The sequence below is a fragment of the Tenrec ecaudatus genome, chromosome 14, assembly GCF_050624435.1.
Source record: "Tenrec ecaudatus isolate mTenEca1 chromosome 14, mTenEca1.hap1, whole genome shotgun sequence".
Taxonomy (NCBI): domain Eukaryota; kingdom Metazoa; phylum Chordata; class Mammalia; order Afrosoricida; family Tenrecidae; genus Tenrec; species Tenrec ecaudatus.
In genome coordinates, this window is record NC_134543.1 from 111,970,070 (window position 1) to 111,984,467 (window position 14,398).

The 14,398-nt window shown below is 37.3% G+C and overlaps 1 protein-coding gene across 2 annotated transcripts in view; it reads right to left on the reverse strand.

The window, feature by feature from the left end:
• The window catches only part of TRPM7 (transient receptor potential cation channel subfamily M member 7), a 115,325-nt gene that overhangs the window by 67,916 nt on the left and 33,011 nt on the right, over positions 1-14,398 (reverse strand). Inside the window, exons 3-8 of one of the 2 annotated variants that reach the window (XM_075531548.1) lie at positions 12,219-12,257; positions 10,194-10,392; positions 8,316-8,529; positions 3,826-3,950; positions 3,005-3,176; positions 1,476-1,650 (exon numbers count right to left, since the gene is read on the reverse strand). In XM_075531548.1, the coding sequence (XP_075387663.1) occupies positions 1,476-1,650; positions 3,005-3,176; positions 3,826-3,950; positions 8,316-8,529; positions 10,194-10,392; positions 12,219-12,257 (924 nt within the window). Of the gene's footprint in view, positions 1-1,471; positions 1,651-3,004; positions 3,177-3,825; positions 3,951-8,315; positions 8,530-10,193; positions 10,393-12,218; positions 12,258-14,398 lie in introns of those variants that run through there. The other variant, XM_075531549.1, reaches the window with a different exon arrangement.

Here is a 14,398-nt window from a genome sequence, read left to right on the forward strand (position 1 = left end):
GCTTGTATTTCCCTGTAAGTATTGTCACATTTTATGAGCTCTTGTATATAAAAAGAAATCTAATATATTAAGGCATATAAACCAGTTCTTTAGTTAGATGTTTTAAATTCTTGAATGAGTAATATATTTTAATTTCTTGAATGAGTAATAGATTTACATGGTTCAAATATGTAATATAAAACTATAAATAAGATATAGAATGTAGCAACATTTACTGCCCTGATGAAAGGATTTAAGTTTTTTATTGGTAAGATCTTTAACTTAAAGGAGCCGAGAGCTGCTATCACCACAGCCATCCGGTTATTTCAGCTGGGAATGTACTGCACGCGCTACAATCCTAAGTGACTGTACAACCGCGTGTATAACTCTCCAGGGCTTCTTTACAGGTGCGCCTCCTGCCACTGAGCTTCACAGAAACTGGAAGGAAGGGCTACGTTGACCCAGCCTATTGGACCTCGTTTGCCAACAGCACATGTCTACTTCATGTCTCTGTCACAATTTAACAATATTTAAAACTGTTACATAATTAAAGCTAATTAGTCTACAGTAAATATAACTTTTACATGTACTGGGAAACAAAAAAGATTCCGGTGGCTCATCTTACTGCAAAATTCACTTTACTGTGGTGGTCTAAAACCAAACCTGTATTATCTCCAAAGTGCCCGTATTTACTGATAAAAATACAAATATCTGTCTCCTCTCCTATTTCCAAACAGAAAAGTTAGCACAATAAACATATAATGCATACATCTTCTTTTTCTTGATACATATTTTGGCCAACTTTTCAGATGTAATACACGTGTACAATCCTTACTCTTTCATTTAACCACAAACTTAATTGTGAAAATGGAGTGTGTATCAGTATCATTATTTATCTAGACTCCTTCTGACAGATGTTTTATTTCATTTTAATCATTTATTATCACAAGTACTACTACAAAGAGTACTTTTATACATGTCATTTCATATATGTATAAGATAAATTCTCATAAATGAAACAAAGAAAAACCAACTCGCTTCTCTGGAGTTGATTCCAACCGACAGCAACGCTATCTATGGGATTTCTGAGACAAATCTTTATGGGCGCAGCCAGCCTCATCTTTATCCTGCAGAGCAGCTGTGGAGTTCTACTGCCAGGCATGTAGTTAGCAGCACAACAGCCCACAGTGCCAGCGGGGCTCCTTAGAAATGAAACCATTGGTTCAAAAAGTATATGTCTCTGCAACTGGAAAGATCTTTAAAAATTATTCACTATGAATATTGCTATATTTTAATTCCTTCCAATAACATAAGCGACAGGCTATTCCTTAGTCCATATCAGAGTACTCTATTAAACTTGAAGACATCATACTCTTCAAACACTTAAATGAATCCACCACTTTAAAAACACAAGCCTCTTTAAATACAGCTGCACAAAAATTTTATAAAAACAGAAATTACAAATGGAAAACTAAGTTACATACTCATACACTTACCCCCCTTCTTCAGTTTGTTTGTAAATATATGCTAGTAGGTCAGCAGCTCTGCCTGTTCCTTCACACACAACAAGTGGAACAGGGGGACTTTCCTGAAGGTATTCTAAAACTGTGAGGATAACATTGGGTCCACCCTCAAATATGAGTGCGACCACAGGAACACCTTGGCCAATTCCTAAAAAATGGAAAGGTAAAGTTTTAAAAATAACAAAATCTAAAAATTTAATCTCATCGCTTATTCAATCAAAGAAAACCAAAATATAATTTCCTAAGAATATGTGATGACTTCACTTAAAACATCTGACTTCTGCCTGGTATAAATAAATAGTGAACAAATTATTTTTAAAAGAGACAAAACTAGAAATAATTCACTTAACAGTGAAAATTCTATTTATTTTACTAAATGAACTCTATAAGAGAATACCAATTTCTATTTTTACAATAACTTGCAGTAATCATAGGAATAAAACATTTCCTGAATTTTAAAATACGCTGTGACTCGGGGAGGGAGGGGAAAAAAATGAGGAGCTGATGCTACGGGCTCGAGTGGAAAGCAGATGTTTTGAGAATGATGGCAACAAATGTGCAAATGTGTTTGACACAACAGATGTATGCATGGACAAAAAAATGTGTTAAAAAATAAGCTGTGATTTCACCATCACCTAGATGCAGTTTTTATTATTACTTGAAATTGTTAGGACATAAAAAAAAATCATTTTATTGGGGGTTCGTACAACTCTTATCACAATCCACACAACCATCCATTGTGTCAAGCACATTTGTACACTTGTTGCCATCATCATCATTTATTTGCTTTCTGCTTGAGCCCTTGGTATCAGCTCATTTTTCCCCCTTTCTACCCATTGCCCGCTCCCTCATGAACCCTTCATAATTTATAAATTGTTATTTTGTCATATCTTACATCATCTGATGTCTCCCTCTACCCACTTCCCCACTGTCCATGCCCCAGGGAGGAGGTTATATGTAGATCCTTGTAATCTGTTCCCTCTTTCTCCCTCACCTTCCCTTCATCCTCCCGTAGAAGCAGTTTTATAAATGAGAATTTCTATGTCACTTTGTCCTGGTGTCTACCATCTTGGTGCTCTGTGGTTATAAAATGTCTAATAAAAATTAAAATCTAAATATTTAACCTCAAAGTTCAACCGTGACTTGAAGAAAACAAGTCTCAAGCATATTCAGCCCAAGAATATCAATTTTCAAGACACATCTACCAAAAGTGATACCTACTCTATAAAATTTAACCAATTAATTCTCACATCTGTAAAAAGTGGTTTTCTTTCCTTTTTATTTTTCAATCTTGAATTTAGTCTTGTACTGAAACCAGGGTTAGCAGACTATTTGGTGTCAGCCTTCTTTCACTAGACCTTTTTTGTTCAGTCAGCCATTCTTTTATCATTTCAGATGTTATTTTGCTACAAATGGAAAAGAGCACTTCAAAGCATATTCAACCGCCTATTAAACCTACAGTCCAGAACAATTTCAATAATTAACAATTCATAAAATCTTACTAGCATGAATTCTTTGCTGGTTAATAGTTTTTTCAAGTTCTCTTCTCAATTTGACTTCTGCCCCATACTTTCCAACAGTGCCATCATCCACCAGTATGAAATGGGAATGGAGGTTATTCAGAACATTCAATTTGCTCAAGGGGTTCAATAAAGTCTGATAAGGAGCAACCACCTAAAAACAATCGGAAATACATGAGTTAGTGGACAGGATCAAATATAATTTATATTATTAAAAATAATACGAGAAGACAAGAGGCAAAATTCTACTTAAATATGCAACAAACAAAAAATACTTAAGAATATATAAAACAGCACAGAACATGTAACAATACAGGATATATAAAGCAGCTTACGATTAATCAATCATAAACTAAAATTTGGCCATCATTAAAATTTACAAGTTTTATCATTATATGCAAAAGAAGAAACAAATCAGTAATTTCTTTTTGACAATCTCAATAAATATTTAAAACTAATTAACATGCTTTCAACCTATTAAATAAAATACCTGCATGTTACTCTTAGTGACAATAAAGTCAATTCCCGTGTCATGTAGTCTTTACAAATTTAATTGCAAAGACTGGCATGATATTGAAAAGATGTGTTGTAATGTTATAAAAAAATGCAGAAACCAGAATTGTACTAAGTCTATTATGGCAATTATTAATAAATATGAATGTATTTGTGGAAGGGCCAGAAAAATATTTCAGGGAAAAATACTTTTTAACTTAATCTGAAGTATGGTAAGCTCAACTTAAAGTTGATTTGCACTATTCTTGCTATAAATTCAAGTATTAGAAATTTTAAAAAATCATTCTTACATCTCTCCCAACAAGATCATTTCTATTTTCAATCACTCCCCATGGAGCTATTCCGATAGTGCAAATCTTTCGAGATGATCGGGAAGCATGTTCTCTGAGGGCATCACCAACATGTTTTGCCACACCTGTACATACAAAATTGTATTCATTTTACTTGAGAGTCTTTATTCTGCTCAGAACAATCCTGGGCTCCATCAGTAACATTACATCTTACGATACTTCTTTAAACATACAACATATATGACAAAAAGGTCTAAAAGCCAAACTTACAAGAGAACACACAAAAGGATCAAACAACAAACACCAATCCCTACAATGCTGAATCACATGACTACCTAAAACACATGTAAAACTATCTTTTGTTGTAAGATCTACAACTTTCTCATATTTCTCCTCTATAAAATTTCAGTATTTTGTTACTGCTTTATACATCATCTTTAAAAAGTGTGTGAGAATAACTTGGTGGACCAAGCCTTTAAGCAAAGCACACAACCAACAGCTACAAAAGTTGTCCAACTGAATAAAAGATGAAAAATAGAAAAGACAAGTCAAAAAGAGCTTGTAACTCCTCATTACCACTAACCTTGATTTCTACTCTGCATTGGATTTAAAACTTCAAGTGGATTATAGGGTCCAATTACCTTGTTCATATAAAATCTACTTTCAAAACACTACCCAAGTATCTGTATTCTGGTTATCATTCTGCTTAAAATCTTCCCTTGACCCAAAGCCATTGGACATCCACTATGGCAGGGTCTCTTGGAGGACACGAGTCAGTCAGGGTGTAGTGTAGCAACAATGAAACACACAACTTTCCTCTAGTTCCTAAATGCTTTCTCCCCATCCCCCTCCACTATCATAACCCCAATTCTACCTTATAAACCTGATTAGACCAAAGCATGTACACTGGTAGAAATAAGAGCTGGAAACACAGGGAATCTGGGACAGATAAAACCTTCAGAACCAGTGCTGAGAGTGGCAATACTGGGTGGATGGAAGGAGGGTGGGGTGGAAAGGGGGAATTGATGACAAGGATCTACATATAACCCTCTCCTTGGGGGACGGACAACAGAAAAGTGAGTGGGTGAAGGGAGATTGGTCAGACAGTGTAAAATATGACAATAATAATTTATAAATTATCATGGGTTTATGAGGGAGGAGAGGAGTGGGGAGGGAGGGGGAAAAATGAGGAGCTGATGCCAGGAGATTAAGTGGAGATCAAGTATTTTGAGAACGATGAGGGCAATGAATGTAAAAATGTGCTTTGCACAATTGCTATATGTATGGATTGTGATAAGAGTTGTATGAACGAGCCCCTAATAAAATGATTTAAAAAAATCTTCCGAGCAAATGTTTTGAGAACGATGAGGGCAATGAATGTACAAAATGTATTTTACACAATTGATGTATGTATGGATTGAGATAAGAGTTGTAGGAACCCCTAATAAACCGATTGAAAAAAATCTTCCCTTGAAAGTCAACATGCTTACAATGGCCTGCAAAAAGCCTCACATTATGATCTATACATTGCCCCTGCTACACACTGTACTTCACCGCCACCACCCACTCAGAAATTCCTGACCACATCACATAATACTCCTTTGCTTGTTCCACTCAAGGTACACTGAACCTGTCTTATTATCCTCCGAACACACACGTTTCCTCACCTCTAATATAATCTTCCTAGTTTATTTCTGCATTTCATTCTCTCAATTCCTTCTGTCTCTACTCAAACGTCATCTGTCAGTGAAGTTCTTCTTTATCATAAAACAGCAGGCTCCCTACCAAGCCTCACTATCCCTCCTTGCTATTTCATTTGTCTCCATGGCACTTCATATCTAACATAATAGAAAGAATTTAGTGATCTGTTCAGAAAGAAACTCCATGAAAGTAAACATGGTTTTGTTTATTGTTATGTTCCTGGCAGCCAAAACAGGTCCTGACACCCAGTAAGTCTCAAAAATTTGTCAATAAAAATTTTTGTTTGCCACCTGATTTAATCATGTTTTATTTTGAGTTTAAAAATTAATGTCTAAAAAAAGGAAGCAAAAAATCAATTTCCCTTGCTTACATCTAATCCATATAAGTGACGAGGAAAGCTTAAAATGAAAGCTATATACACATACATATATATGCGTGTGTGTTACTGCAAATAAAAATAGTAAATGAACTTTAAAAACTGGATTTTCCCTACTGCCTAAGCAATGGAATGTCATTTTTATCATTTGGTAGGCAGTTAGAAAGTAATTTGAATAATACTTTGTTCTAAATAGGGTAGGACTGCTCAATAAGGTAAGCATAGCCTAACTTGCGTTTATTTACTAATCAGAAGTGAACACTTTCGTATAGTTTCACTTCACTACATCAAAGACTCTGTTTCTGGTTAAGATTGGCATCTGTCACTCCCAACCCTACAGCACCTTCCCCAACAGAAACATAGCCTTGCTTCAAAGTCTTCATCCACAGTATTTTGCTTATTAAGTAAAGCAAACTCCTGGCTCTAGAGCAGTGGTTCTCAACCTGTGGGGGGCCGAACAACCCTTTCACAGGGGTCGCCCAATTCAAAGAAGTAGCAAACTTATAGCTATGAAGTAGCAACAAAATAATTTTATGGTTAAGGGGCCCCACATGAGGAACTGTGTTAAACAGCCGTAGGAAGGCTGAGATCACCTGACCTAGACACATCACAACATATGTCCTCTCTCAAGTATCTAGTTTTCTGTTATTTATGTGTCCATCGTTAATAGTTGCTCACCACCCCCCAGTGTTTTCACATTTATTGAAAGTCTATCATGTTCCAGCAATCATTCTCCCATAGTCAGATAGTAGTACATTTTCTGAATTTTGAGTAGCACAAGCCCTCGGTCTGAGCTTCGAACCTCAGCTGTAGCAGCAAAAAACACAGCAACGGACATTACACAAACCAGTTCAAAACAGCTTAGTCGGAGCTAACGAAAACAAGAGCAGTGCACTCTCTGGACAGCAACCAAATTTGCATTTTGACCCAAAGATAGAAAACAGAAAGAGGTCAGCTGCCATCTTTTTAGAATGGGACAATGCTGCCTCTTTCCTATGAACACATGCAATAAGTTGCTATGCAATATGTAAGCTGCCCCAATTTCCGATGGCTAAAGTGAACCATTTTGAACTTGTAAACAATTAAACATGAGTATGTATGTGGTGAAGTGAAAGTGCTTAAATAGGGCTATTTTATCCATCTCTCTATAACTCCCACAAAATGATCAGGAAAAACCATGGAAATAGAGATGAGAACTTGAGATTGATCAGTTATATGCCATTACTCGGAGAATATGAGCATCTTGGCAGTAGGGAGAGAGAGAATCTAAGGTACATCAAGAAGAATAGCCATCAGTTAGTGCATATGAGATCTGAGCTCCTGTCTAAAGTGGCAGAGACAGCGAAGACCACAGCACAAACCAACCATCAGACAGAACAGAGGACCAGCACCACTGAGCATGAGACAGAGCTGTAGGTAGGCTTGCTGGCCCACAGAGGTAGCAGTTAAGGGAGTGCATGGGGTAACAGTCTGAGGACCAGAGAGACTGGGCTATTGCTTAGAAAAGGCACTGCAATGGACCAAAGACATAAGGTACCATATACACTCGTGTATAAGCCAAGTTTTTCAGTACATTTTTAATGCAGTTTTTGTGATAAAATTAGGTGCCTCGGTTGATATTTGGGTCTGCTTATACTCAAGTATATACGGAATGTATCCTTAATGTTTTATGATCCTGACTGGTGTTAACTTGTTAACTGCCCTAATAGACACTCATAATCATATTGTCTGTTGAGTTCTGTGTGGGCACTGCAGTGAATTATCCAGCTTAGCCAGAGAAGTGCAGTGTCGGGGAAGGAACAGCTGGTGTCAGAATAGGGTGAGAAGTGATGGTGGAGGCATGACCTCTGTCTGTGTCAATCAGTTTGAGGTTAGTTTGGAGTTGGAGTCCCTTGTCTACTGATTAACTTGCCTCCACACCATTTTCTCAGAGTTCCAATAAAACTTTATTTATAAAATCAAGGAGTGGGTCAGATTTGGCAATTGGCCTATAATGTATAAATCTCAGCTCTAAAGCAGCGGTTCTCAACCTGTGGGTCGCTAGCCCATTGGGGCTATCCAATAGCAGTAGCAAAATTACATTTATGAAGCAGCAATGAAAATAATTTTATGGAAAAAAAAAGAAAATAATTTTATGGCTGGGGGTCACCACAACATGAGGAACAATATTAAATGGTTGCGGCATTAGGAAGGTTGAGAACCACTGCTCTAAAGTAAGCTGTTTTTTTTAAAAGCCTAAATCAAAGTCAAATACTTACAGTTGTCATTATGACCCAGAAATTAGGTATTAGATTATTTAACAGAAGTACTCTTTATGTTGATATTTCAGCATTGACTAATATTTCAAATTTCAAACTGATTAAAAGAAAAACTGCACACACATGAAGTAAGATTGAAATAATCATTACATTACCTGTGTTTACGCCTCCAGTTAAAATCCAGGCTCCAGTTGTGACTGCAGCTTTAATAAGGCCCTTGCCAAGTAGCTGCTTGATTCGTGGATGGAGCTCAAATTTCTGCATGCCCCCATGTACAGAGATAACGAGTTTGGGCAATTCCATTTGCCATTCTTTAAGAAGAAGTTGCAGAATGACTTCAGGCTTGGTGTCATATGATAACCTCACATACTAAAAAAGATAGATAGTTCAGTACATTCACAAGTTTCAGAATATATATTTATGTCAAAATGGCATCTTTGAGGGACTCAAATGGTGTTCCTCTGAACCCATCTTAGAGTTCTGGGAACAAAACAAAGTCTGAAGGAACAAGACAGACTATAGGGCAGATGGTGATGCTTTGCCAATAAATTCCCCCTGGGAGAGGCCTTCTTACCCTGGAAGAATGAGTAGATGCATTGTAGTGATAGAAAAATACTACTTTGTGTAGTTTCCTGGTCTTTTTGTTACCAATGCAGTTTCCAAATTTCTTAAAACACCCTAATAAAGCTCCATGATCATCATTTATCTTGTAAGAAAATCTATAACGCCATCCCTTTGGACTCTCGAAAGGTAGGCAATATAACCTAAGAAAAACTGCTTTAGTGAAAAAAAAAAAATTCACTGTGACCAGACAGAACCTTCCCAGGGACGCCAGTGGGTACACTAACTCAGAGCAAGTTGCTGGATGCTCACCTAGTAGGAAAGCTGTGTAGTACGAAAGCTCTGACCAGTGGAGCTACTTTCCATTGGGGGGGGGGGAGGGGAGAGCCCCTCATACTACATGTAGATTACACAGCCCAAGAAATGAAAAAACAAAACAAAAAAACCAAAAACAATATCCTGCTTAATCCCTCCCCCCCTTTTTTTTGGTTCATCACCCATCGCCCTGTTCCTACCCGCGTCCCTGGCATCATTGTAGTCATCCAAGTCTTGCCTACTGGTGTATCAACCATGTTCTTCTTTGTTTTATACAATCAATTGTCTTACATAACCTTGCCAATTTAAAAAATTTATAGAATGTAGGTTCTCGTTTTGCTCTACTGGTGAAGTCTTTTGATTCACTTACATATTTAATTTAGGAGGTCCCAATTGTGTTGGGAAATGAAAGGTGAGCAGTTTGAAACCACCAGCTGCTCTGAGGGAAAAAGACAGGGCTTTCTACTCGCATAAAGAATTACAGTTGTGGAAACCGACGGGGGACATTCTACCCAGTCTTACAGGATTGCTATGAGTTGGCATCAACTTGAGGACAGTGAGTTTGTTCGTTTTTAGCCATCTACTCTGTCTTCTGCTGTTTGTGTGTCTATTTTTAATAGTGTGCTTACACCATGTATAAGAGTCTCTTATTTTCTCTTTATGATCTTTACGGTTTTAGATTTTAATACTTTGTGGCATTTTTTCCAGCTTGAGTTAATCTTTGCATATGGCGAAAGAGATGTATCTTGTTTTATTTTTCCATAAATCAATATCCAGTTTTGCTATTACCATTTGTTAAAGACTATTACTTCTCTTCAGGCATTTTGGCCCTTTGTCAAAAATCAGCTTTTCACAGGTGGGCAGATTCAATACAATATTGAATAGGAATAATGATGAACGGCACCGTCTAGTTCACATTCACAAATGCTTTAAGTCGCTGATTTCAGAAAAAGTAGAATTGGCAAGAAAAATGATAAGTGATAAATTTCACAGTGATAAAAAGTTCAATCCAAAATGAGGATATGATAATCCTTTTAGATATATTTTTATATACATAACTTCACAATACATAAAGAAGTGATTGAGATTATTTGACATGGTGTTAGAAAAATTACTTAGACAAGATAATAGAGTAGATAAAGAAATCTGTGGTCTACCTTAGATCTGTAGGAATGAGAACCCCCTTGAAAGTTTATGACTCCGTACGCGTCTGTGGGGCTCTGTTCCGTGTGCTTGTCCACCGACCACTCTTCTGCTGCCTGGTTAAAATGGTCACCCCACTTCACATCTGAGTACTTCATGGCAAGACTTGCAGTAAAACAAGTATGTTGCTTGACCAAGCGCCCACAAAAGCATCTAGAGGGACAGAAGGCAAAATTAAAATTATCTTTCAAAAAACAAAGTTTGAATGAAAAATGGGATAAAAATGATTATACCAATAAAGAGCTTCAAAATAGCTTGACTTTTTAACGTTAAGTATGTATTACCAAGCACTGAATTAGAATAATTAACACGTTAGTGTAAGATGGTGAAGTTATCTAAATTTAGTATGGGTAACTATAAAATGTGGTATACTCATAGAATAGTAGTCAGTAACAAAAAGGAATTCATCACTAAACACATATAAAAATAATCTAAATGAAAAGGCAAAAGCTAGCTAAAAACAGTAAGTCATCAATTTCCCAATCCCAAAGTTCACAAGAGGCAAAAAAGTTTGTGTTCCCACCATAAAACATGAATGGAAGACTTCATATACACAGGGTCCTCAATGGGCAATCACATAGGAGGGCTGAATTAGACCTCATCAGGTTCACTGTGACCACATGTAAATTAAAAATATGAAAGGATAAAGCTGATCCAATGTGACTCAACTATATGCTACAATAAACCCCAAATTCCCTAATGTGATAAAAGAAAATCCAATACCCCCAAACCAAATTCATAATATACCATACCCATCAAAATAATAAAAAATGCTAAAACCACATAACCATAAATAAGAGGGAAAAAAGCAATAATTGAAGATCTAGAAATTATAAAGGTTTTAACTAGTAGAAAAAGACATTAAACCATTATAACTAAGTAGTAAATACAAGTATGAAGCAGCTTCAAAAAGCTAAAGGAAATATGAAATTAAAAGATAATGAAAATTCCCCACAAACTTTTGTTTGTTTGTTCTACAAATTCCTTTAGGAGAACTCTTTGTGTAGGAGTTGATGGCTGGTTTTATAGTTGGCTACTAACCAAAACCCACCCAGAGGTCATCTGTGAAGGCTTGGCAAGCCAGTCCAGCAAAAGCAGCCACTGAAAACCCTATGGTCACACTTCCACTGACACATGTAAGGATGCCACGAGTTGGAAATGATTCAGTGACAACTGGTTTCACCTTTAGTTACTATAATTTTGCTTGGGAAGGTCGAGGGAAATATGACTATGATGGGGAAAGAACTGGAAGTTATTTTAAAAAAATCAATGGAACATTTAAACAATACCTGAAATGAAAAAGTCACAAGATGAGATTTAAAACGTATTAAGACACTACAAGGAAGAAAATGAGTGAACTTGAAGACACAGTAATAAATCCACCCCAAACTGTACGGGAGGGGAGGTTGGGGATAGACAGAAAGCTAATGATGATGAGTAAGAGATGGAAGAAAATGTTCTGACTGTAGTAATGATTGCACAATTCTTCTTGATGTAACTGAAATATTCATTTGTATGTGTGAATTTTATGCCAATAAAACTTTGTGTGACTAATTCAACTTTAGGAACCGGCTCAGATAGCTTTATAGAGTTTCAAAAGGCCATGGCTGATTCTTATCATCCCAAGTTTGGGTACAGAACTTTTTAAATGCAGCACCCTGTGAATTTTATTCTACCATATTCAAATTGAGGAGCCTTGTTAGTGTAGTGGTTAAGTGTTGGGCTATGGTCCACAAGTTCATCATTTTGAAATTACCAGTCGTTCCTTGAGAGCAGAATGAGGTTTTTCACTCCTGCAAAGAGTAAACAGTCTTGGAAACCCAAAGGGACAATTCTCCACTGTCCTAGAGTTGTTGAGAGTTGGCTTTGGTTCAATGGTAGTGAGTTTCTCTCTTTCTTTTTTCAATATTCAAATGGAGATCATTGACATTTGTTTGTTCTTCAAAATTTATAAAATGCTGTCATTTGACTGAACTTACCTGACAAGTTGCTGGCAAATTTGACATCCTGGAAGGCATCTGTAAAATACAAGGAGTAAAGAGCTATTTTAAGAAAAACTTTGAAAAAATTAACTACATAAAATTCATATAAAATCACAGCAAGATAGGATAATACTGGGGATACGTGGCAGGGAGGGAGTCCAGTCTGACCACCTCCACAGCGGGGAGAACCAGGAAGGGAACATAACAGATCAACCATGGGAGCAAAGCCAAGCCACAAAGCCCCTGAGAAGTCTCCAAAATAGACTCCAGACGAGGAGGGGCCGTTCCCATAACCTCCCAAGATAGGTAGGGAGATGGTCATAAAGGTCAGTGGACAGATCTTTTGTGTATGTTTTTTATTTTATTTTTTGCTAATATTTTCTCTCTTTTTATTCAATCTTTTGTTTTGTTCTGTTATTGTTGCTTTGCCTACCTATATAAGATAAGCATGGGAAGCAAGCCTGAGGAGAGAGCAACAGGACCAACAGTTCTGGAGGGGCTTGGGGGGCGGAGGTAGGGTAAGGGGCCCTGAGCAAACACCACCACAGACAGGGGAACAACTAGGGAATTAAAAGCAACAACGAGGAGGATATGGAGTTCCTGGTGGTGTTGGAGTGACTGCAATCTAGCTGAGAGAAATTACTAAGAGGCAGAAGAAGGGCGAGCATGAAGGTGGAGCAGGAGAAAGGTAAAATGGAAAAATCTAGGAAGCAAATCTACGGATAGAGAATATAAAAGGAGGTGTGCACTTAAGTGATTACAATAATTCATAAAACAGAGGTAGTGACATATCTACATATATTTATATAGCAATAAACTGAGGAAGTGAACGGGTTTGGGGCATCTGCTCAAGCCCTCCCCTCAATACATTCTGTGATGCTCACCCTCCTGACATGATTGCTGAAGAAAAAATGGATATATAAGCAAATGTGGTGAAGAAAGCTGCTGGTACCTGGCTATCAAAAGAGATAGCATCTGGGGTTTTAAAGGCTTGAAGTTAAACAGAGAAGCAACAGGCCCACATGGGAGAAGCACACCAGCATGTACAATCATGAGGTGTTGACAGAATCAGGTAACAGGCACCAGAAGACCCAAAACACACACACACACACACACACACACACACACACACATTATTGAGAAGGTGGGTCAGAGCAGAGACCCAAAACTGAGCTATAGACAATAGGACATCCCCTCTCAGAAGGGTCACAAGGAAGGGATGAGTCAACCAGGGGTTCAGTATAGGACCAATGAAATACACAATATTTCTCCAGTTCTTTGAGGCTTCCTTACCCCCCACTATCATGGCCCCAGTTCTCCTTTTCAGTTCTGGCTCGACTGTAGCATGTACACTGGTATAGATAGGAGCTTACAACACATAGAATCCAAGTCAGCTCCAACCCTCAGGAATAAAAATGGGAGTAGGGATACCAGGAGGGTTAGGGAAAGTGGGAGGAGGAGGGGATGAAGAGGGAACTGAGCATAATGATGATGCATAACTGGCCCCCCCAGAGGGATGAACAACAGAAATGTGGGTAAAGACAGCAGTAGGTGTAAGATATGAAAACAATAATTTATAATTGATCAAGGGGTCATGAAGAGGGGGAAGGAAAAAAGAGAAGCTGATACCAAGGGTTCAAATAGAAAGTGTGTAGAAAATAATGAAGACAACATATGTACAAATATGCTGGATATAATTGATGTATGGAATGCTTAAAGAGCTGTAAGAGCCCACAATAAAATAATTTTGAAAAATTAAAGTGAAGAAATCTCGTCTGATATTTCAGTAGATATCATAAGCCATAAGAACTCGATTAACATATTCATATAACTCATTTTAAAACTCACATGTTTTTCATATTTTAAATCTATTAGTTGTGCTATAAAAACTCAGGAACTAATAAAGAAAATATTAACAAAACTACATAAAACAGAGCATTTTGATCACAAGGCTCAATCTATAACCGCTTCCCAGGGGGACAAGTAACAGAAAAGTAGGTGAGGGGCGACAGGACAATGTAAGATACGAAAATAACAATCTATAACTTATCAAGGGTCCGTGAGGGATGACAGGCAGGGGAAGAAATGAGGAGCTGATATCAGGGGCTCAAATGGGAAGAAAATGCTTTGAAAATGATGATGGCGGCATACGTGCAAATGTGGTTGACACACTGGAT